This window comes from Silurus aristotelis (assembly GCF_946808225.1).
Source record: "Silurus aristotelis genome assembly, chromosome: 20".
In the NCBI taxonomy this organism is placed as follows: domain Eukaryota; kingdom Metazoa; phylum Chordata; class Actinopteri; order Siluriformes; family Siluridae; genus Silurus; species Silurus aristotelis.
The window spans coordinates 15,206,539-15,232,913 of NC_139593.1; the positions used below are offsets into that span (position 1 = coordinate 15,206,539).

General features: G+C 38.3%; 1 protein-coding gene across 1 annotated transcript in view; it reads right to left on the reverse strand.

Annotated features, from left to right (window-relative positions):
- Positions 1–209: 209 nt before the first annotated feature.
- Positions 210–26,375, reverse strand: part of tmem39a (transmembrane protein 39A) — a 27,725-nt gene continuing 1,559 nt past the window's right edge. The window contains exons 2-9 of the mRNA XM_083522402.1: positions 19,517–19,736; positions 16,051–16,273; positions 14,471–14,554; positions 13,392–13,546; positions 3,624–3,951; positions 3,346–3,533; positions 3,071–3,191; positions 210–1,272 (exon numbers count right to left, since the gene is read on the reverse strand). Of these exons, the coding sequence (XP_083378528.1) occupies positions 1,033–1,272; positions 3,071–3,191; positions 3,346–3,533; positions 3,624–3,951; positions 13,392–13,546; positions 14,471–14,554; positions 16,051–16,273; positions 19,517–19,629 (1,452 nt within the window). The 5' untranslated portion in view covers positions 19,630–19,736 and the 3' untranslated portion in view covers positions 210–1,032. The remainder of the gene's footprint in view (positions 1,273–3,070; positions 3,192–3,345; positions 3,534–3,623; positions 3,952–13,391; positions 13,547–14,470; positions 14,555–16,050; positions 16,274–19,516; positions 19,737–26,375) is intronic.

Genomic DNA, 26,375 nt, shown 5'->3' on the forward strand with positions numbered 1-26,375 from the left:
CCGAGTGACACGAGAGCAACCCTCGGCCGAAAGCGAGGAACTGACAGCATGGGTTTGCTCGTGCCTTCGAAATTTGCTCGCAAAATACGGTAAAATTTAGCGAGCAAGTTCGCTCGTATCTTCGTTTGCTCGTACTATTAGTTGCTTGTACAATAGGGTTTTACTGTAGTGCAATTTTCTTTATCAAGCAACACACGCACACACTGGAAAACAATGGGAGACGTTTTCTTGTTTTATTCTGGATTCCATGGCATTCTGAAATAATGCTGCATTGTGTCGAATACTGCAAGATTAACAGACTATGGCCCCTCACCCAGCAGCTATGCAGCCACAGCCATTAGCCATGTTGGAAATAATGGCAATGGCAGGCTCCAATAGCATCCTGGGATTTGGCAAAGAGATGAGCATAAATAAACAGTAAACAAAAAGTGGCATCTACTAAGCTTCAAAAATGCTGTGGCGGCAGGAAAAAAAAAAAAAAAAAAAAAAAAAAAAAAATGCACCGATATCACGCTATTAACGGTTAATCATCATAAAATACAGTAATGCAATGAAGAGAAGTAATACAGCATTCACTATACATGATTGAATTTTATCGACTTCCCAGACCTCTGCGTCGAGAGCGGACAGCTGAACTCCACTTATGACCAGAAAGGTGGGGTGGGGTGGGGGGGTGGTGTTTTAAGAGCATCTTTGGCAAAAATCTGGATGTTGTGTGGGACACGTGCTTTAAAATAATAATAAAAAAACTAAACAAAAAAAATAAAGCATGGACGCTTCTCTTCGTCTGCGCCTATTTCCCCCCCCCCCACCATTTCATTTTTTCCAAAAACTTTTTCCATAGTGGGGAAGAAACGACATCACGTCATGCAAACGTAATGCCCTTTTGCGTTCGTTCATGTAACAGTATACAAAATAAAATATTTTCTTAAATAGATAGAAACAGTTGCAGGAAAAAATAGAACCGTATCAAAAGAAATACCAGCTGGAGTTCACAGTCATTTGATAAAACGCCCCTGAACAGAGCACACGTCACTGGGACTTGAGGCCCATGCCGTTGCTGTTCAGAGGGTACGAGTAGGCTTTGCCCAGCACGATGCGGTCCCGCAGCAGCTTGAACAGCACGTAGTAGTTGCAGAAGAGAATGAGGCCTAGCGAGAGCGTGTGGTTCCAGCGCTCGGAGCGCAGCAGTGAGTACAGCTGGTAGAGAACCACGCTCGACTCGATCCCGATCAGAAGGTTCAGGATCCGCAAAGGCTTATGAAACAGGAACTGCGGAGGAATGGAAGGATTTTACTTACGTTTTCTGTTCAAGATATTATGTGCATCACGTAGCAATTGCATTACCTCACAAATAAATATCTTTTTAATAGAATTGAATAAACACACTCTGGCTACTTTCAGTCTGTAATTAAGCACAAGGCTGGCTTCATGGTTAATCTAAAGCCAAGATAAAAACCCTCAAAGATACTTGCATAATGGGCATAAAGGAAAATGAGTCTTGAGTGGCGTATTCATCAACAGGCATAAGTGCTTCTTTCCCCAGGGATTATCCATGTAAAAACAATGTTTTGTAGAAAAGATGTGGGTTCAAGGTCTCAGGAATCAGTTCTGGATCAGGATCACCTGCATGTTTGTGCAGTTTTTTTAATCAGCCAAATCATGTGGCCTCAAATCACTGCATATACTAATACAGATACAGGTCAAGAGCTTTAGTTTATCTTCATTTCATACATCGGAATAAGGAAGGAAATGTGATCTCGGTGGCATTGACTGATGGTGCCAGATCTAGATTTCCCACTGATTTCACACTCAATATGAGCTGGCAGGCAGACTACTGGAACTAAATCACTATTTATAGAAGTGGTAAACAAAAGAACATCTCAGAACGTACAATATGCTGAACCCTGAAGTGATTGGACTACAACAGCCAAGTTTGACTGGGTTTTTTATTGTGTCAACAGATTCCAAGCGAAAATGAACCAAAGCTCTCCTAAAGCTTTTCATTAATCCACCTGCAGCTGCATGATTTTTTTTTTTTTTGCACTGATACCACATAATTAACTGATTCAAAGCTTTGTATTGGTTTTTAACTTCATGTATGAATAATTTACACCGCATATCCAAATTTCTTAAAAAACACAAAACTGTCTATGGATTTTGATTGTCTTAATATTAAATATTAGAATGTAATTAGATTGTCCCATTAGTAAAAAGTGGATTCTGAAAATTCTGAAATACTATTACTACTTAAAAGAAAAGAAAAATTGTAATGAAAAATATATATTAATTAACTTCATAGACATTCAGTGAAGTATGGCAAAAAAAAAAGAAAAGAGTAATTAGTTTTTTTTCCTATTTCTTATTATTTAAATGTATGTAGTGTAAAGACTACCAGATTAATCAAGTTACTACAAATAATTACATCAATTTACTGATTTCACATGATTTTTTTTTTCACATGGGTGGAATGTCGGGCGAGGTGGTTGAGAATGTTGGGTAAGAATGTCTGTAAGGTGGATGAGAATTTGGGGCGAAGTGGGTAAGAATGTTGGGTAAGAATGTATGTGAGGTGGGTGAGAATGTCGGGCGAGGTGGGTTAGAATGTTGGGTAAGAATCTCTGTGAGGTGGGTGAGAATGGCAGGTGAGGTGGGTGAGAATGGTAAGAATGCCGGGTGAGGATGGTAAGAATGTCAGGTGAGGATGCCCGGGTGAGGATGGTAAGAATGCCGGGTGAGGTGGGTAAGTATGCTGGGGGAGGATCGTGAGAATGTCGGGTGAGGATGGTAAAAATGCTGGGTGAGAAAATCGGAGAGAATGTTGGGTGAGGTGGGCGAGAATGCGGAGTGAGGATGGTGTAAATGTCGGGTGAGGATGCCAGGTGAGAATGGTAAGAATGCCGGGTGAGGTGGGTGAGTGAAAATGTAATACTAAATGAAAACCTGAAAAAGTCCTAAAAAACGTAATAAACCTAATACAATTTATTCAAGTGTACGGTTAGGAAAAAAAAACTGCTCGCTGATGTAAATATTATACAAACTTGACTGAAAAAAAGCAAAAGCTACTCACATAAAATCTGGCGTGTGAGACGTCAGAGGGCAAGGCCACGTTAAATGGCCCTACGGCCTTGTAAAGACAGCGACTGTGTCTCACTAACACACCCTGAGGCCAGATTGTGTTCTCTGACCACCTAAAAAACAAACCAAGCATACATGACCTTTACAGCTGATGTGATGTGACATGCTTGATTAAAAAAACAAAAAAACAAAACAATGTTTATTGTTAATACCAATTCATTATACTACTTATAAACACAAAGCTTTGTTGCTGTTATTCACACTCACGTGTGTTGTGGTGCGTTGCTGTAGGAGCCATGCTCGAGCCTCTGCCAGCGGCCCAGATGTGCAGCTGAGCGGTGCAGCAGGTCGCAGTAGCTGGGAGGGAGCAACTGACTCATCAGCATTACGAATGCGTTAATCCACACCATGATCAAGTGCTCACATGACCAGCGCATGTCGTAGTACTGCGTTTTCTGTGAGCACAAAACGCACACGATGCGTATTTATAACTCGCAGCTCAAATAAACGGAGCGGATTTACGTCTATATACTAAGAGTTATTACCTGGACGAAACAGAGCGGTAAGAAGGCCACGTAGTAGGCGCTGAACAGCGAATTGAACAGCACCTCTTTGATGCGACGGTTGAAGTCGCTCTTGAGTTCCTCCACCTCGCTGCGTATGAGCTCCGGAGAGGGCGGGCACGTGTGGGCGGGGACGTGGGCGGGGCTGAAAAACTGCTCACGTAGATTCTCCCGCACGAGCGCTAAGAAGTCTTTGGGTCGCTGCAGGGAGCCGTCTGCTCCATCCTGCTCCGGGAACGAGCAGTCTGGCGCGGCTTGCTGGTTTCGGCCCTCTTGGTGAAAGCAACAGAGCGGCACGTAGACGCCAAACCTGAGGAGAGAAAACCGTGTGCATTATAAATATTCTAATAGTTTTAAGGTCATGCAGAACTGCATTTTTAAATAAATTAGCATATTCGATATTCAGCAACATTCGGAATAAACGACATAGAAATCATGATGAGATATGGGGAAAAGAAGGCTGAGGATGAAGCCACCAGGGAGAAGAAAAGAGGAAGTCCAAGAATGAGGTTTATGGATGTAGTGTAGAAAGACATGCAGGTGGTTGGTTTAAAAGATGTAGAGGACAGTGTGATATGGCGATACGGATGATCCAGCACAAATCACAGGAGGTGCTGAAGACTTCCAGGACCCATTCCAGAAGTGGCACTTTGGGAGCGCTATATTGCTGTGCAAGGGGTCTATTTTGAAAGTGATAGTGTGTAAACATAGATAAATAAAGTACTTGCTTTTAAACAGGGCTACTGTTTCAAAACTTTTTAATTCCACCTCATATTAATGAGTATGCAAGAGTTGCACATCTGTTCAGTTCAGCTCACTACTACTGATCGAAACATTTGCAGAGGCAAAACATTTTGCCTGGATGAAGTTCCATAGATAAAAATCCAAATCCATGGATTTGCTTCAGCATAATTTTTTCGAAACATTCCAAGAAATCTAGGAAAATAAATGAGCACTCAAATATTGAGAATCCCTGCATTTACTCAACAGCAGCAGCAGCAGTCATTCACCCTGTATTTTACTGGAACAATTTTTTGTACATGCGTTTGGGGATCATAAAAGTTCATCAGCACAACGCCGATATATCACATGACTTCAGAACACATGGGAGACATGAGAAACAGAGAACTGCTTCAAATATGAAAAACAGCTCATGATACTCAACAAGTCGAGTGGTTTATGTGAGGTTCAGACTCCAACTTACTTTGGTAAAATCAGATCAGATTCGTACTCTGACGCAGACACTGACGTAGGTCTCTTTTAGGGCTGTAATGTTACCTCGAGTATTTCGATTACAAAAATTCATCAAGGTAATTATTTTGCCTCAATGTTACGTTTAGTCCATTTAACTACACTGTGTTTCCCACGGACCATTTTTACTGACGCACCACCCGCTAAACTCTGGAGCGCTCTGGACAGGGAACACAGAAGTCGCTGCAGAATGAAAAATGGAGGAACGAAGAGAAAACAACGACGGGTGAGATGATGATTCATGTGGAAGCCCATTTCCGCCACATTAAATAAAAAGTTTGCCTTATTTCAAAAAATTTTCTCGCAATTCCGACTTTATTTCTTTATCGCAAATCCAAGGTTTTTTGTTTTTTTACATCACCCCCTCTGTAGTGCCAAAAATCTTTACACATTGAAAATTAAATGGTTCACAATCAATAGAATCACATGGTATAAAGTAAAACTAAGACTCCGATCCCTGGAGAGAACTCTGTCTAACAATCAGCTCTGGAGCAAACGGAATGAAGCAGATGAGCCTCGTTTATACACCAACAGCTTTAAACCTCAGGCCCACAACGTGGATGCACCGGAAATGTCGGATGTTTACGAGGTAAAAAAAAATAAAAAGAAAAAAGAAAAAAGTCAGAAATGCGAGGAAAAAAGTCGGAATTGGGCAAACGTTTTTTCTTTTCATATTTTTATGGAAAGGAAACGGGCTTCCATAGAATTCAGGCTAATGAGACAAAGTTTCTAATACATTTTCATTTAATTTAATAATTTTTAACTAAAAAAAGAAAACAGTACATTAACTTATGTATATATTTATATGATCTGGGACCCCCACATGACAAGACTTAGGGGGTCCCCAAGATTATTTTAGTGAAAAATATATAAATTACACAACAACTGGGACCCCCCCCCTATAAGAATTGACTTAATTCGAACACTGGGTAAAATACTTATGTGTGTGGGTTTCGGGAGAATAAGAACTTCATGTGACTCCCGCAAAATTGTAAAAAAAAAAAAAAAAAAAAATGGTAAAAAATATTTTTTTTAAAATATAATAAATTACTAAAATCAAATAAACTATGTAGCTCCTGCACAAAAGCAACAAAGGCAACTCCAGTGCTCCAGATATTCATCATTGAAGAAAAAAAACCATACAACACAACAAAACCAGGTTTTTTTATTTATTTATTTATAAGGTATCGTTTCAGCTGGTGTTCTATGTTCTGAAAAGTTCCTTGTTTATGTCCATGTTCATCATTTACATAAAAGGTCAAACGCAAAAAAGACGGAACATGTTTGTTAATTTTCCGTTTCTTTTTCATTCAAATTCAAAAGGGAAGCAAGAAAAAAACAACAAAAAAAACCCCTGAAAAAAGCAGAATAGCAGGAAGAAGCAGTCAGTGCAATAAAAATAAAACTACTTATACATTTTACCTGCGGGTTTTTGCTTTACCTGCGGGTAAAATGTGGACGTTTGTTGCAGGAGCAGGACTGTAAGTCCTGTGCAGGTCTCTACTTAGAAGGTCCGCTGTCATTTTTACAGTACGAGAGCGGCCTCTAGAGGCGAACCACATCATTAACTAAAGTTAACAGATAAAATGAAAATTTACTTAATTTTAAAATGTATTAGCAAATAAAATTAAACAATAAACAAATCTTCTAAAGCATTTATTAACCAGTTACAGATGGAATCTTACTTTAAAGTGTTAACATCACATAAATCCAGTCATGCGTTAAATGGAATCTTTAAATGCCTTCCCGAAGTCCAGAGCAATGAAATAACAATTATTAAAATTTTCGTGAAAAAGTTCAGTAGTATTTTACAAGAAGTAATATGTTTATGTATGTGTTCTGCATGTATGTATAATCAATTATCTGCAAACTCACTATCGGTCGACCTCTAGCTGAAACATCATCTTTTTGCTTGTTGTTCTGATTTTGCTTATTTCCATTCAGGCAGGCTGAATCATTTTATTTTATTTTTATGGCTGCCTGGGAGCATAATAAGAAAATTTAACTAATTCTAAATAGTTTTACCACTTATTAAATAAATAAATAAATAAATAAATAAATAAATCAGTAAAATCTTTAATAAAGCCTGTGTGTAGGTCTGCATTTTCCCCATGATTTATTCAAATGCTAAGATTTATTTTGAAATCAAGAAATCATCATAAACCTGGTTATAAAAGTAGAAAAAAGATTTTTGCTATTGTAACAATTCTTGAGCACACACTATTGACAATCAGTTTAAGTGGATCAAAACTCAAAAAATGCCCACTTTTTCTCAGACGCTACAACATTCACATGGCCATATAACATTAACTTTGTGACTGGTAAGAATTACCTGAGATTAGAGATGCCCAAATGACAAAAATAAATACATGCAGAGAAAAGTCCTGAATTCTTGCTACCACACACAATATTAGTTGTAGATTAGAGATTATATGGTTTTTACTTGCTGGCAGTTTTTTTTTTTCACATTTGTCACATCAGTCTTATCACATTTGTATCCAACAGTATGAACTTTGCTCCCCATTTTGTCCTATGTTGCCCCATAGTCTACAAATTAAAGTCTAAAAACTGACTGGAGGTCGGTGACTTGCCAAGATGTAGGCCTGTGTCCTGTGAAACAAAACCGATAGTTCAGCAAGACCAGAACTGAGGACTAAATATTCACGCACTGTCAGAACACACAAGAAAGTCTGATTGCATTAGGGACCATTTACTAGTGAATAAAATATTTTGTTTGTTTAGTAGCCCATTAATTGAGCCATGAAAGAAATACACTACAGTTTGTAGACACCCGTTCATAACAATTAGTATGTGCTTTCTGTAATTCCCATTCTATATTCTCCAGTTTTTGGTATATTAACCTCCACTCTACTCAGATGTTGTTCCACTAGATTCTGGAAAGGGCTTGTGGAGGTTTCAGGTGCTGGTTCATTGAGATGAGGCCTGGGGTGCAGTCAGTGTTCCAACTTATCCCAAAGATGTTCAGTAGGGTTGAGGTCAGAGGTCTAGAACAGGCCACACAAGATCTTCCACTCCAACCCATTTAAACCATACCTTAATGGATCAGGCTTTGTGCACAGGGGCATTGTCATGCTGAAAAAGGTTTGGGTCTCCTTGTTCAAGTGAGGGGAAAAAAATGTAATGCTATTGATTCCAAAGACATTCTATACAATTGTTGTACCTCGTAAGTCTGATCTCCCAATTATTTTGTTCATACAGTGTATAATAAGCTAACGTTCTAGCTAAGCCTAAGGGAAACAACGGGTGCATGATCCGCCCGTTGAAAGATCATATTTCCAAAATCAATGTTGTGCCATGTCTTCACATGATACATCAATACAAGTGGAGTCTGGTAAGCATAGAAATATTACAACAGCAAGTTTTTTTTTTTTTTACCTCAGTGACATATCTCTATGGTTAGCTCGTCTATATTTAGTGGGAAAATACAAAGGAAGGAATGTCATTCGCATTCAAACACAAAATAGAAGCATAAAAACACTCTTGCTTCATACAATTCTGTGGTGGTAGCAAAATTAAAATGTCTCTAATTGGAGGAACGCTTTATATTATTATTTTCAAAATTAACACTCTCCAGTTCGCATTGGAGGGTATGAGCTATCCAAAAAAGTGCACTCCCTAATAGACTGAAATATCAGCCAACAGACACATGAATGAAGTGATTCAGATCAGATCAATGTATATGGAGAGTATTTTAAAGTCTAATGGTGTCAAATAAAATCCATTAATGTACAGGTAGGTGTGACTGCACAAGCATATGCACATTATTGACACTCTTCCAGAGGAGGGGAAGCCATAAAACATTCATTGCCAGAGAAGCTGGCTGTTCACAAAGTGCTGTATCCAAGCATGTTAACAGAAAGATAAGTGAAAGGAAAAAGTGTGGAAGAAAAAGATGCACAACCGACCGAAAGAACAGCAGCTTTGAGAGTCTTGTTAAGCAAAATCAATTCAAGAATTTGGGTGAACTTCACAAGGAATGGACTGAGGCTGGGGTCAAGGCATCAAGAGCCACCACACACACAGACGTGTCAAGGAATTTAGCTACAGTTGTTGTATTCCTCCCACTCCTGAACCTAAGACAATGTCAGAGGCTTCTTACCCTGGCTAAAGAGAAGTAGAACTGGACTTGCCCAGTGGTCCAAAGTCCTCTTTTCAGATGAGAGCAGGTTTTGTATTTCATTTGGAAACCAAGGTCCTAGAGTCTGGAAGAAGGGTGAAGAAGCTCATAACCCAAGTTGCTTGAAGTCCAGTGTTGTTTCCACGGTCTGTGTTGATTTGGGGTGCAATGTTATCTGCTGGTGTTGGTCCACTGTGTTTTTTGAAAACCAAAGGCACTGTACCTGTTTGCCAAGATATTTTAGAGCACTTCATGCTTCCTTTTGCTGAACAGCTTTTTAAAGATGCTGATTTAATTTTTCAGCAGGATTTGGCACCTGCCCACACTGCCAACAGCACCAGAAGTTGGTTAAATGACCATGGTGTTGGTGTGCTTGACTGGCCAGCAAACTTACCAGACCTGGAATAGATTCTCTATGGGGTATTGTCAGGAGGAAAATGAGAAACAAGAGACCAAAAAATGCAAATGAACTGAAGGCCACTGTCAAAGAAACCTGGGATTCCAAACCACCTCAGCAGTGCCACAGACTGATCACCTCCATGCCACACCAAATTAAGGCAGTATTTAAAGCAAGAAGAGCCCCTACCAAATATTGAGTACATATATAGTAAATGAAGTCAACAATTCACTAAAAATAATTTTTTTATTTGTCTAATGAAGTATTCAAATTTTTCAGAGAGTGAATTGGTGGGTTTTTGTTAAACGTGAACCAAAATCATCACAATTAAAAGAACCAAAGACTTAAACTATTCAGTCTGTGTGCATTGAATTCATTTCATACACAAGTTTCACAATTTGAGTTGACTGACTGCAATAAATGAACTTTTCCACGACATTCTAATTAATTGAGATGCACCTGTATGTGGTTAGATGTGGTTATATGCACCATGAACAACATCCACAGAAAGAATCTTGGACATGTAAATGCTTGTCATTTTTTCCCCAGGCCAGTAACTCAAATTGTGATGTTGCTTAATTGTTGTTTTACTGCTTACTCTCCAAAATCTTTAAAAAAAAAAAAAAAAAAAGATCTTTCCTTCAGCTGAGTTGCTGCGAACGCCAGATTTCCCCACGGCACAGTAGGTAATATTACATTACACCTTCCCTACTCTCCTTACAGCCAGAAACGTCCTAATCTTTTTTCAGGCAGGATGATTAAATCATTTATCATGATTTATGCCATCAAGTAAAGATCAATAATGCAAAACCCTAGAATGTTTTAACGTCCGGTTGGCCTAGAAACCTTCAGAGCAGACTTTCAGAGTGGAAAATCTCTCTTTTCTCATCGTGCTTGGGCTTTCACACTTTAGGATTACATTATGATAATATATTTTCTTACATTAATGTGTGTTCTAAATGTATGGACAAAATCCATACCTAATGATGAATTGACTAGAGGCCTTAACATCCTTACCTGCTGCATTTGATTCGGCATTCCTACTCAGGAACTCGGGAAGGTCTCCTCAACAGGGCTGCACGCTCATACTCTATCATTTTTGTGACAGGAAACTATTGCAAATATTTTACTAGCCTGTGCAATAGATTGTAAGGCTCTGAGGAGGGTTGTGAGAGCTGTCCATACCATGAACAGCCTTACCAACAAAGGAGAGCTTCTACCAGCCAGAGTTATTAGGAGAGCAATCAAGATCATCAAGGAAAAGAGTCACCCCCAGACAGAGGTGGCAAAAGTATACACATCCTTCACTTAAGTAGAAGTACTGATACTTATGTTTTAAAATACTCGGGTAAAAGTTGAAGTACTGACTATACTTTTTTTAGCCGTTACTACTCCCTGTTTTAGTGTCACGCTGGTAACTAGACGTCACATCATATTAATGTTAGGTCTGTCAATTGATTACAAATATTAACCGCAATTAATGGCATGCTTGTCATGAGTTAACTCAACATTAAACAAAACCTAATCATACATTTTTATCTGTTCTAAATGTACCTTAAATTAATAATTTTCAAGTTAAAATATTGAAATGATTATAGGCATGGACAAATATGGATGTTTTATGCAAATGTATGTTTAGGGAAAAACTGCCACAAAACAAAAAAAAAAAAGATGGTTTAGGGGTGAGCTGGACCGCAGAGTGAAGGCAAAGGGCCAACAAGAGCCAAGTATCACTCGGGGAACTCCTTCAAGACTGTTGGAAGACCATTTCAGGTGACTACCTCTTGAAGCTCATCAAGAGAATGCCAAGAGTGTGCAAAGCAGTAATCAAAGCAAAAGGTGGCTACTTTGAAGAACCTAGAATATGACATTTTTCAGTTGTTTCACACTTTTTTGTTCTGTATATAATTCCACATGTGTTAATTCATAGTTTTGATGCCTTCAGTGTGAATCTACAATTTTCATAGTCATGAAAATAAAGAAAACTCTTTGAATGAGAAGGTGTGTCCAAACTTTTGGTCTGTACTGTATATATATCTCGGAGTAAAAACATCGCGAACAAACGTGTCGTATTGATTTTAATTTCACCTCTTTTATATGTATTTATATTTTTTATAAAAATGGTCAAACTGAAATGCGCGCGTTAATAAAACGAATGCCGTTAAAATTAATTTGCTTTCACGTTATTAACTTTCTAACTTTCTTTTGGCTTCTCCCATTAGGGGTCGCCACAACCGGTTAATTTTGACAACCCTAATAAATGCATCCAGGCTGAACATCCACCATATAGAACACAAGCAGAGAATAGAAAAAAAAAAAGAAAGTAGGTTGATGGCTTGAATACGTAGAGAGAAGAAAAAATATTGACATTTCACCAAATAGACATTTCACCAAATAGATTAAAACTAAAGTAAGAGCCTGTTTTGAAAAAGTAAGAAGTAGAAAGTTTAGATGTGTCAAAATGTAATGAGTAAAAGTAAAAAGTTTTCAGAAAAATAAATAGTGATGTAAAGAACTGATACCAGAAAAATCTACACAAGTACAGTAACAAAGTATTTGTACTTCGTTACTTCCCACCTCTGCCCCCAGCACTGTCTTTCACACTCCACTATATGCAATAGGAGTGTGAAAAACAGTTAGGCTTGTGAACAACACCCATTCACTGCAAGAACAAATTACCCTCTGACCCTGAAAGGTGTCTACTACCCCCTCATCCTTTACACACACTTTAAAAACAGAGCCATCACTTCCTTCAGTACAGAATGTAAATTTTCAATAAAAAAATGAGAAATTAAACCCAATGGCAAAACAGGGTCTTCTTATAAACAGCATTTACAGTTTTTCCATTTCATTTTCATTTCCAGCATTCCTTTTAGCTAATCAAGGCTATGGCAAGAGTTTTTTATTTGCACTCGCTTTATTTGTTTTTGTTCATTTTTCTGCCAAATAAATTCCAAAGCCAATGTGACTGCGAGCAAACAACCAAAACCCAGACACGACTGATGTACGACTAAACACATCGCACCATCTTCACAAAGCATTAAACTTGGCTGAAGACAGGACTTTTCTCGAAACCTATTGTTCCACTAGGGGTATAACGGTACACAACATTCACGGTTCGGTCCGTACCTCTGTTTTTAAGTCACGGTTCGGTTCAATTTCGGTACGTTTTGGAGAAGAAATGCAAACAGTAGTCTTTAATCAATGACATTTGTGAACAACAGTTTACAGTTTAACACTTTTCTATTTTATTTTAAATTAAATGCCTGCTTGGTTAAATAATATATAAAATAATATTTTATAATATTTTCAAAAAATAAAATAGAATAAATCTAATTAATGCAATATACTTTTTTATATTAATTAAATTGAGTAATCAATTAAATTGGCACAAATTAAGTTGCTTAAATAGAAACAAATTTGAAAAAAATCTAACTAAATAGTTTACATTCATTAGATCCCGTTTGTGTAATACAGATGTGTACGTGCATTTAACATCTCCCATCCTTCATTCATTCACTCCCTCGATATGTGGAATTGTCAGGATTTTCTCCTTTTAAAAATATCTCTTGAAGCTGGACATAAAACGCTAAAGAACCCATAGCGATAGCGTTAGCAGCTAACGCTAGCGATACGGATTTGTTTTAATGCATATGCAAAAAAAATTATTTCGCACTGCGCTAACTCTAGTTTCTTCTTTTTTTTTTTTTAAACGTAAAAAACAAAAAAAACTTGCGGTCTGCCACTTAATACTTTTCTTGAAGAAACTCTTAACTATGTGACCCACGACAAGAAGGACTGCAACCAAAAGCCCTGTACCGATATACGTGTACCGCTACACCCCTGTTATCCACATGTAAATAATTAGGATTAATCTGAGAGTCATTTTTATTTTTTCCCTTAAGAAAGATGATTTTTGTTTTCAAATGTAATGGAACGAGGAAAAACAAAGAAATGCACTTACGGGTAGCCCAAGAAGAGCAGGTTAAGCACCGAGTGGGTCTTGAAGAGGTTAACAAGGGTCCAGCAGAGAATCCAGCCACACAGTGTGAGAAGGCTGAGCCGGGCCACGATCAGCAGCACATACTGCACGAATGAAGACGGGCTCGCCTGGGAGGCCTGGCATGAACAATCAGACAGAAACACAGTATTGGTGCAGTTTAATGAAGGATGTAGTCAGATGTAATCAGGTAAACACCTCAACAAAAAGCACTGCAACTAAAGATAATTGTATAAAACTGCATAAAAAGATAATTCTAAAAATATTTGAAGATATTTCCCTTATGTTTTGGATTTGTTCGATCAGAAACATTTGCTGGAATGTACTTAAAAAAAAAAAAAAAAAAAAAAAAAAAAAAAGAGGAAAATTTGAAGCACCATTTAGTTTTAAGAACATTGGAGAACATTCATAAACAAAAAAGTTGCCAGGTACCACATATTATAACCATGTGTTGCAGATACTACAAATCACAAACACATACTACTGTCAACTTGTTCCCCAAAAGATGAACTTGTTTCTACCTTTCCTTATATCATGCTGGGATTGTTTCAAGACTTCAAAAGTGTTTTTTGACTTGTACTTCATTGGGGGATTTTGCTAAAAACCTGCCAATTCTCCCCAAAATATTTGCTCGGCTGTCACACGAATCACAACCGTACAAACTTTTATACTTGTGATTATTTTGTTTGTTTCGTCCTGCAGGATCTCAATGTGCACAAATAGCCTGAAGCTTTGACAGGAAAAAAAACAAAGAAAAAAACAAAAACAAAAAAGAGAGAAAAACTACACCTATATTCGTTTGAGGTGTATTACTTGTTCAACCTGTATACCAAAGTCCTATTTGGTAACATCACCAGTATACGTTTGCAATCGATGTAGAAATGTCAAACAAAAAAAACAAAAATTCCCTGCAGTAGAAATTTCCCACAAGAAGAGGGAAGTACCTGAATTTATATTTCATTGCGTTAAAGTTCCTACATTAAAATATCCAAAATGTTCCACATCCTGTTTACAGCGCTTTATAAGGAAGTATAACACAATACCTCAGAGACGATGGTCCATACTAGTCTTCTGGCCAGCATCACGGTGATGAAGATAGCCAGGTGGTAGTCTATCAGATAAAAGTTCTAGGAATAGAAAAAGACCACGCATTAGACGCAACTAACGGGTGACCAAAATAAATGTACATGTATAAGAATGAACTTGGAACAGCTTAATGCTGATTTCAGCTTTTACTAAAATCCTGTATGACAATATGGACGTTTCACACCACGAGATGGTAATACGGAGGATGTAGAAAATCTACCAAGAGACATTTTTCTATCATTCAATATGAAGTACAGTATATAGGCAAAAGTATTGGGACACCTGTCTTTAAAATAGAATACAATACATTTCCCCTTTCACTTGAACTACAAGACCCAAACCTATTCCAGCATGACACTGCCACTGTGGACAAAGATATACTTCACATGGTTTCACATGGGTGTGTGTGTTCATTCAGTCACAAATCTCTACAAGATTAGTCTCAATTGGTTGGTACATCCTGCACCACAAATACACGATAAAGACAAAAGCCTGGACCACCTGGCCATATGATATGCACATATAAACATCCCATTCCACATTTAGTCTTGCTGTTATAATAATGTCCACACTTCTGGGCAGATGTTCCACTAGATTTTGGAGTGCGCTTGTGGAGATTTGTGCGAATTACATATTTAAATACTACAAGGGCTTCAGTAAAGTCAGGTACTGATGCAGGATGAGGACACCTGAGGTGCAGTCAGCTAGACAGTGTTCAGTAGGGTTGAGGTCAGAGCTCTCTAACGGGTCACAGTCCAGCTGGAATAGGTTTTGGGTCTCCTAGTTCAAGTGAAGTGAAAATTGTATCCTACTACTACATCTAAAGTAAATACTGTTAATCCTGTACAATTGTGTGCCTTCAACTTTGTGGTAACATATTGGGGAAAAATTGAAGAAAGTCGCACAATGGTGAAAAGTTTAAGATTTGTGTGATACAAGAACCCCTCTAAACTTTAAAACCAGTAACTAATGATTAATCATTTCCAAAAACCCTTATGAAAGCTTACGTGACATACCATTTTCACATGCAAACCGATGTATTACAGATGTAGGGATCTGAAACTCCCTCGCTAAATTACAGCAAGGAAGTCTTTAACCGTTGCTATTTATTATAGCGTGCTACAAGGATCAAGTGTTCTGTGACGAGAAACGGATACATAGCACGAAGAAATGTTTAATACCGTACGCCACCGGGGATGAGTTTCTGCGCGTGTTCCTAACAACCATGGTATAAAATATATAATGTATAATTTCCTATAAAACGATTATTAGTCTAACGCATACATTTTGCCCACACAAATTGAAGGATAAGAAAAAACCTGGATTCTGCTTATGACAGCTGATTAACCTGATTTGAATAAAAGCAGGTAGCATGTAGGCCACATGGTAATTTCTGCCACATGAGTATCAAATTCACTTCAATCCTCACTCGTTCCCTTTGACGCATTTTCTTTCACACAGCATTTGCATTCACTTAAAAAAAAAAAATTGTATATGTGTAAATGTGTGTTGTAAGATGTGCAGCAGTAATACGTACCAGCGAGGTAGAGGCAGCGGGGTGGATGTGAGGATACCACCACACCGTCCTGTAGATGTTTATATACTGCACAAAGAGGGCCACCAGCAGGTAGAGGAAGAGCAGAAACTCGAAAAGCAAGCTGCTGTCCAGGGGAAGCTCGGGAATGCGGCAGTGGCGCACCGGTTCGGGCGTAATCAGGGTCGTGAGCGGGGGAGCCGACAGACCCGATGAATTACTGCTCCTTGGAAAGAGCAACACGTTACTGCTATACAGCCAGCACAATAACGGAAAGTGCTATAAACGGGGAGTTGCTATAAATTTGTTCCCTGACAGACAAAAACTAAATAAATAAATAAATAATACATACTACAGAGCATCATCATGGCAAACAATTCAAAATTTGTATTTTTTAGTTTTTTTACACGCAAGTTGTCACCTTAGAAACAATAAAATCTTCTGACCAATCAGGATAAAGAACAGTACAGACATATATTTATTACCCCGTTATACTTATCATTATAGATGGTCCCTGAGTAACGATAGTTAGAATTTTCTATCTTATGAGGACAAAAGTTTCTACAAATATTTTGTTTTGTGTGGCAGGCAAACGTAGCGATATATGCTACGCCGTCCACTCGTGGGCCGGCGCTCGTCCATGCACCCGCTGCCACATACATATATACTGAATGGCTTATACATTACGGACGTGTAAATCTATCTGTTTTGCTGAATAATATACTGTAATGTGTTGTTATTAACAAATTACAGTTTACTACCGCATACTCATCACCATCAAGGATAAGACTCAGGTTTTGACTTATGATATTTTCAAGTAGGACAACAGGCAATTGATAAAATCGCTAATAATCGATAATGAAATTCTCTGTCTACAAATGGCGTTATTAAATATTTGGGCTTCTCAAGTTATGGTTTTAGCACGATGGCAAGCTAAACAGCCGCTTGTTAAAGAGCAGAGAGTTCAGGGTCAACCAGGAGCAGGAAAAGGTGTCGGTCCCAAGTCATGAATGAAGGTAAAACATCAGCACGGTTAAGTAAAAACTGTCTAATTCTCATCATGTGTAAATGATACAGTTTAATGAAGTGCTATTGTGTAAACTGTTGGTTTGTGACTTCGGGAAAGTCGCACTGGATCTGTTCTGTCGTGCCTCGCGAGCATCAGGTTGCGCAATCAGCTCGCTAACGACATCGTGACGGATTCAATTAAAACGGTGTAAACAAACACTAAATCTAAAAGCAGCAGTGAACAATCATATTTTTACTCACTGTTGTGGTTTTCAGCGAATGTTTATGCATTTGTACACCAATTCATATTTTTTCCTTTTTTTTTTTTATTAAGCCTGTTCGCTTGCTGCATTTCGTTTCGTTCTCTTTTTTATAGCATTTGTCTACAACATGCATTTATCATTTAATTATTATACAAAATTAAATTAATTCTATATCCTAGATGCTTATATCTTCCCAACTGAACAAAATGTCTTTCTAAATAGAAATTGTCAAAACAATGTTGTAATATAGTTTATATACCGTAATTTCAGGACTATTAAGCGCACCCTAATATAAGCCGCACACACTGAATTTGACAAAGCTTTTCATTTTTAACATAAATAAGCCGCACCTGTCTATAAGCTGCAGGGGTCTACACTGAAACTAATGAACTTTAAACAGGCTTTAACGAAAGACATTAAATGCAATATGTTGCGCTTCTATTAGGAGCATAGCGGTATTTTGGGAATAGCACGTCACTGCATTCTTCCGGTATTACTGCGTGTGTGTGCGTGCGAGACTGAGGATTATGTCCTTATTATTTTCTGATGCTCATTTCTAAGTTTCTTTGACTAACCCGTAACGCTGTTGCCAAGAAAAAAATAAAAAAAGCACGAGTTTTGGAAACCTGTCTGTGCTCATATGATTTCTGTTGCAACTGGAGTTTGCGAGCTCTCCCTTCACCCAGACTCAACGCGCTACAACGGCTTGTATCTAAACAGTAGCCGACCAAGAAAATCATTGTTCACTGTCTTCCTCCTTCCTTTCACAACTACTGTATTTCTCTGGGGAGTTTATCTTTTGTCATCGTCGTGCGCCACCGGTGGAAGTTTTTCTCCCGATGCCGTGCAGCTCAGAACACAGGTGAGGTTCGTTTTTTCGTTTCCGTTCGGAGATTTCATTGGTCTAATGTTATGTCGCTCAGTTTTTTAGCTTGAAGTTTGTGAATCCGGGAAAAACCCAGGAAAAAATCCATAAATTAGCCGCTTCGTTGTTTAAGCCGCAGGGTTCAAAACGTAGGAAAAAAGTAGCGGCTTATAGTCCAAAAAATATGGTAAATTTTTTAAGCATGGTTGTCAACTTGCCTTCTGCAATTATCATTAAAAAGAATACAAATGTTGATTTACACAAATTGCTTCACTTTGCATGCTTAAATGCTGTATTGTTTGGGGTTTTCTTTTTACAGAAAGAAACAGCATGAGTGAATTTGTTCACTTTTATACATAAATACCATGAATTAGGGTTTTGTATATGTTGTATTTTGTAATCTCCATTGTAAGTCGGGGACTACCAGTACTATGAATCCATTACGCTGCTGAAGAGCAAACAGCAAGAGTGTTAGTCTTGACCTTTTGAAATAAAAAAATAATAAAGTTTGCAATAAAGATGTATGTACCTTGCATTGATTCATTTTATATTGATTAGTGATTTTCATAAAAAAAAAAAAAAAAAAACTGAAGAAACCCCCCCACAATGAATGCAATTAAAAAGTCAGTGAAAATACTGAATGGATTTTATTCCCCTGTCCGTGTCGAAGCATAACAGATCAATGTCCACACTGACTAATAAATCAATTCTACAAGAGGCCTGATGATGTGCACAGCTCCTTCAATAGGTCTCTTTACTTCAACTACTGAATATCTGTAATCTCTGCCTAAAGTCAAGAGCAGAATAAAGTCCAGGGGTCAAATAGGCTTGTCCAGGATGGATATCGCTCATTTAAAGCAACATCAGCGTTTTAGAAACCTGGGAGCAAAATATAAACCCTAAGTAGCTGAAGGAAAAATCGGAGCTGTTTGATCTTAACAGTGTGTGCTGAAAGTCAGTGAGATGTGCAAGAAGCCAACATTGGGAATTATGTTGGCACATGGAACAGGAAGAGCATTAATACAGTTTATTAATACTTATGGTGTAAAACAGCTTGTAGTTTACTTAAGTATAATGTTGCACATAATTAATCCATCAAGTCATGAAGCGAGTATTGAGCACTGGATTAACCTAGTGAGTCTAAAATGAGATATAGCTCTCTCTTCAAAAGTATTGGAACAGCACAACTTTGAGATAAAAAAAATAAAAATAAAACGGAATAATGCGAATATAAGTCATCAATGATGTGTAAGGACCAGAACCAGGACGACTGAAACTGACTCATAGGATATATGATCCGTTTTTAAATCATCATTGTTATTTATATGCGTACCTGCTCCTGTGGCCTGTGCCGTTGCTGAGGCTGCCCCCCACCAAAGTTTGCAGGGACGGCAACGCCGAGCGGCTCAGCTGCTGTCTACTCGGACCCCTGCGACCTCCGGGCATATCCGGCTCGCACGGTGCCGACCACCAGCACCACCACCACCAGCGCAGTCCCAGCAGTTCCCGTCTCCAACGTCCTCACGGCCTCCTCCCCCACTGTTGCCCGGCCACTGGGGGTTAAAAGAGCATAGACATGAAAGTCATTAAAAGTTAAATTATAAATCATTAATCAGATATAATGTGTAAAGCACCAGGGTTTTGATTTCATAAGCACGGGATGTAACATCAGATATGAATGAATTGCTTCCATAACCACCTGACATACACCAAAGAACATAATACATAGTATTGGGAATAAGAAAGTCAAGTAGAAAGAGAGAGAAAAACGAAACGCACTCATGCTCTCGAACAACAAAATTTATTACATTTTAAATTATCGACTAGAATAAAGAGCTGAAGAATCACCAATCATTTTCGTTATCACAATAAGCTGCCTAACCTTTTATAAAAGTTAATAATAACATGGTCGTTTCTCAATAAATGACTCATGTTTGCTGACGCCTGTCTCAAGACGAATCGGATGACGCCGAAGAGCGAGCCAAACTAACGCAGCGATTAACAAAATCAAAATAACATATGATTCATGTCTGATCATGCAGCTAAACAGAAAGTAGTAAGTCAACAGAATTTTATCATAAATATCATGATACTGTCGAGATAAACTTTGCTTCTCTGAGACGGGTTGCAATATTTTCAATTAATAATCATATTGCTGAAAAAGCTCTGCGGCATGTTGCATAATTGTCATCAGAGGCAGCTTTAGAGCTAAAAGCGTCAAATTCAGAAGTAGCAGAGGCAGCTTTAGAGAGAAAATCGGTAGTTTCGGAGATATAAGTAGCAGCTTTAGAGGCGAGAGTAGTGGCAGCTTCAGAAGTTGAAGTGGCAGCATCAGATGTAACAGAAGTGGCAGATTCAAAAGCAGCAGAGGCAGCTTCAAAAGGTATGAGAGGGAGCTTGAGATATAGAAGTAGCAGCTTCAAAGGTGGCAGAGGCAGTTTAAAAGACAAAAGTGGCAGCTTTAGAGGAAGCAGAGGCAGCTTCAGAGGTAGCTTGAGATATAAAAGTGGCAGCTTCAGAGGTGGCAGAGGCAGCTTAAAAGACAAAATTGGCAGCTTAAGAGGTAGCACTGCTGACTTTATTGTACTGTTTCATGTCAGGTCACTACTCCTTTCAATGTTTATATGCAAAAGAACATTACCTCAGAAAATAATCAAAACCACACCCTCAGATACACCATATATATATATATATATATATATATATATATATATATATATATATATTTTATTTTTTTAAATGCTGGAGCCAAACTAGACTTTCAGCATGTAAAATGTAGAATGTGGTGACTGGAAAGCAATGCGATGAAGTGTGCAAACCGGCCACGAGCATCAATACGAGGCGTTCACACGTCAAATCTGGTTTTCCTGCACTTCTCGACACATTGGTCAAAGCAACTCAACTTAAAAACCAAGATGAAAGCAGGTCCTTCAAGGTGTCGGTACATTTCATTGTTAAATGTAGGCACAGTAAGAGAACTTCTGACCGATATTTCTACTACACAGACAAAGTGATCTAGTTTACTCGCTATTAGCCGAGACAGGACTAAACTCTTTAATCACTTTCGAAAAAACACAAAACTTTGCTTTCGCAATGGACCCTGTGTAATGTGTAAAATGCTTCAAGACCCTTGGTGTGCCTTGTGCTGAGCAAAGTGTGGCTGAGACTAAGCAAAAACCACAGCCTATGAACAAATATGCCCAACAAAACCACAGACACCGCAGGCGATACCATTTAATGTGCTATATTTTTTTTTAGCTCATCATCTGGGGGTCCTCCTGAGATCTACAAAAGTCCACTTTTAGAACTTTGCTTTAAAAGTGGAGGCTACCTTTTTTTTTTTTTTTTTCCAGAAAAAGAAAGCATTTTAAATGAACAGCTCAGAGGCTACGTGCGATTTTGTTAGCGTTTGGTCGTGTTGCTCTTTAGGCTACGTCCACGTTCACCTGAAAGAAACTGCATCTTTTTCTCTGTTTGGTTTTCCGATGCATCGGTAGCCATGTGACTCACTCGACTGCAAACAAACAAGATGGCGGTCAATGCTGAACAGTTTGATAGAACCATTTAAAAAAAAAAAAGACACTTTCAGTGTTCCTACACATTTTTTATTTTAAAATTAAATACATTTCCATATTACACAATTACATACTACACCATATTATAAAACACCAAATTGTGTTCGATGCACAGCATTTTATTAAAATTGCAATTCTGACAGTGCAATTTTAAATATTTCTATATGTAAACCTTCAGTCCTACAGCTACAGAAGGATTTTTATGTGCAATTTGCCCAAAACCTACAAAAAACAGAAGTAAAGTCCAATAACAAGAAAATAACTTTTGGCCAAGTCCACACTAATAGGTTTTATGTTTGAAAACGCAAATTTTTCTCTCAGTTTTTTTGGCCTCCAATCCACATTGAGAACTCGTTTTCAGTGACGATTTGAAAGCGATGTCCATTTTCCATCCAGTGTTGGACTGTAAAAAATGGAGGCTTTCAAAAACAATGACACATTTTTAATCATTGCCACGACATTTTACAGAGCCTGAAAAAGCAATAAACGCCAGGCAGAAATGACGTTTGTCGAAGCGTCTTACGTTTTGCTTATGCGCAGTTCAGTGTGGATGAGCAACTTTTGGGAAACGTGTGTGAACACAGAGTTTTTAGACGAAAAAACTGTGTTCAAAATTATCGGGATTAATGTACACACAGCCGTCGTTTCATAAAAAAAATATATATATTTGTTTACAAATTCTTAAAGAAAATTTTATTTTAAAAAAACAAATAAGGCAATAGTATGGAAACTTTTTTTTTTTTTTTTTTTAATACTTAGTGCTCTTTTTTTCCCACCATAAAAATCCAGACCAGGAAATTACTCAAATAAAATTCCATACTTTTTCAAAATCTGTAGGAAGCCTGCACTTTGTATTGTATTGTATTGTTTGCATTGTTTTTGAGGACTGAACATTCACTCACAATTTCATCCAATCAAACAGATGAAAATCCAACAACGGACACAAACGATGCGGACCAAATCTTCTTCCCTTTTTTTTTTCAGCATACACAATTCGAAATGTGTTTTCAGACGTTTTAGTGTGGACAAAAAATTTTTTTGCCGCTGGCTTCTCACAATCCTTGATACCTATTCCTCATGACTGAATTGTTTGAACTTTGTCAGCTGTGTGAAGTTCATACCTTAATACACTTTTTCATGAGCATCATCTTTGCCGATTCTGTTATATCCTTGGAGGATACAGTATAAATCACAGAAAATGTAAAAAGTTTTTAAAAAAACTGAGATCAAGCATTAGTGGCCTACACGAGGTAAACAATTGGGATCGACTCTATAAAGCATTATGGCACAAAGTTCATATAATGAGATCGGATTTGTCCAAAATGTGCAAATCGGGTACATTTTGGTCGCCTGGGAAATGCAAATGCAAGGATTTGAGTATCTATTAAACATCTTGGACTTGAAACAGTCATGAGGGTGTTTAAAGTACAGAGGGACGCTCGGCTTCATTTACACCTCGTGTGTCGAGTGGGTTGATAAAAAAGTGGAAGATTTGCAGCTGAAAGTAAAGGCATAAAACCCTACTACTAATCATTAACCTAAAGATTAGGGTATCAAATCTTTCACTTACCCCAAAATGACTAGTTTCCATACATACACACACACACATTACATACATACACATATATGTGAGAGAGAGAGAGAGAGAGAGAGAGAGAGAGAGAGAGAGAGAGAGAGAGAGAGAGAGAGAGAGAGAGAGAGAGAGAGAGAGAGAGTGAGAGTGAGAGTGAGAGTGAGTGTGTGTGTACAGGATTACTATAATCAATTAAAGCACTGAATACCATGTCTGTAACTTCAATTCAATAAATCCAACAGGCTGCATAATAAAGTAGCTTGCACATTTTAAAATACCATTTACATGTAACTTCCTCTTTACCTTTAAGAACAGTAGGGGTTTTTTTTGTGCCTGAGCTAATACGCCAACCTACCAGCAAACTAATGTATTATCTTAAGGAAAAACTCCAATGGCCATGTTTAGCAAACATGGAAGTTGAAATATGCACTAGATTTGTAAGCTACAATGCTGATCACCAGTAATGTATGGAGTAAAGAATACGCCGGACCATATGCACGAAATGTTGACATGAGCAAATGTAAAACCACACCAATACACACACACACACCCGTCGCATTTCCTAGCTGATTCAAAAGCAGGTTAGAGAAATAAGAAAATTGAGCAGGTGCAGATAAGAGACTCGACGCAGCGGGGAAGAACCCAGGATTCACAAACACAACTGAGGTTACCTCAACTAACTAACATTCACCCAAATGAGGATGGGTTCCCCTTTTGAGTCTGGTTCCTCTTAAGGTTTCTTCCTCAGAACATCTAAGGGGGTTTTCCTTGCCACAGTCACCATGGATGCTCATCAGGGATAAATGCATACTGTTCACCTTCACTCTTAAAATTCTGTAAAGCTGCTTTGAGACAATGTCTGTTGTGAAAAGCGCTATAGAAATAAACTTGACTAACAACAGTCTGGGACATACAAAATTCGATTTCTTTGGAAATGGCATAATAATAGGTCTGACGCGTATGACCAACTGGTTTGAGAACTGAATCTCCCACACCATCCTATTTCTACACTGCTTTTTACTGGTATCCTGTATCTGCCTACATCAAACTCAAAACACAGAAGCTCGCCTACGGTGGACACGCAAAACTCTACCTCACAGCACTTCTCACCATGCTCCAACTGCTCTGATTCCACCATCTCTCAGGGTACAAAGAAGACATGCTTCTGGCAAATAGGTGGTGGAATAAGCTTCCATTACTTCCATTATCTTTGATGTTCCACCAGCTGAATTTCCAACAGTCTTCAAACAGCATCTAAATATCTACATTTTCAAATAGCAATTCTCCCAAGAAGGTAGAGCTTCAGACTGGCTGGATGTTTAGTCCGTGACCTAATCAACCAGCATCAGAATGGACTTTTTGATTGGCGCTTTAGCAGCATTGTTATTGGCTGCCCTGGATAAGAGCTCATTCTATAAATGTGAACGTTGTTGAGCGGAAACGTATCTCCGAACACAATAAGCTACAACAGAACAAGAAGTCCAGAATAAATTCAACTCCTGTCAGTCAAGAAGAAGGGTTTAAGGATAAATTTATATATATATATATATATAAATATATATATATATGTACGGTTGTGGTGTGCAAATTTTGGAAAAGGAGCATCAGTCTGACCACAGCTCATCAACATCATTCATCACTTTTGCTCATAGATTCAGTTTTCCTTCAACACACCAATGCTTTAAACAAACACTATATGAACAAACGTTTGTGGACACCTGACTATAAGACAACATTTTAATCAACATTTAGTTCCTTATTTCCTATTATAATAACCTCCACTCTTCTGGGAAGATGTTCCACTAGCAGATACGATTTGTCCTCATTCAGTCAGTAAAATCAGGTATTGATGACGCAGTCACTGCTCGACTGGTACCACCTTCTCTCAGAAGGTCGAGTTAAACATGCTCCTGAGGCTCCAGTGACCACTGTTCCTGCCCCTCTCTCCTCCGTGGATCTTCCCACTTTGTCCAGGCCTGCCTCTGGATAGTGTTCTCTTTGACTGGAGGCCACTCTGTGCAGCTTGGGATGTTTTCTCATCAACGCCCTGGGTGGTTCCATGAAAATCCAGAGTAAGAACGGGCGCTTTGAGGATGGATTTGGACTGTAGTTAATGTCAACAGTCTCCTACATTGACTCAGGACTACTTTTCACTTCTGATCATCATCACTGCACCCCGCAACATCGTATATCTGGTATAATTGGATATTCGGTGCAACCCAGATGAGGATGGGTTTCCTCTTGAGTCTGGTTCCTCTTAAGGTTTCTTCCTTATGCCATCTCGGGGAGTTTTTCCATGCCACAGTCGCCACCGGCTCACTCATCAGGGACAAACTTACTTATAAAGAACATATTCACTTTTAATCACCACATAATCTGTGTAAAGCTGCTTTGAGACAACGTTCATTGGTAAAAGCGCTATACAAATAAAAATTAATTGAACTGAGAATGAGAGGTAAGTATACTGTATACTTCAAGGCTCTTCTCTGTTCTGGCACCGAGGTGGTGGAATGAACTTCCCCTAGATGTCCGTACAGCGGAGTCCCTGGCTATCTTCAAGCGACGGTTGAAGACCTACCTCTTCCTGACTTAAATTAGCACTTTCCAGGTTTGTTTTGTAGAATTCAAGAGTTATATTTATATTAAGTTTGTAATCTTGTGTACCAGTGTAGATTTATTCATTGCTTGAGACTCAAGCGCTTTTGGATAAGGGTGTCTGCTAAATGCCGCAAATGTAAATGTTTAAGGAAGAAGTGCCCGAATTGGAGCCAGTGGTCCAATTCATCCCAATACATGTGTATCAATAGGGTTGAGGTCAGAGCTCTATAGCAGGAGATCTTTCACTTTAAACCAGATCTTTTATGGAGCTTGATTTCTACATGTGTCATGCTTGAGCAGGTTTGAACCTGTTAGTTCAGGTGAAGACAAAATGTAATGCTACTGCAGCCAAATGATCCTGTACAAATGTGGGCTTCCAACTTTGTGGTAACGGTTTGGTGAAGAACCACAATTCAGATGTTCTGAATACTTCAGTCGTTATAAAT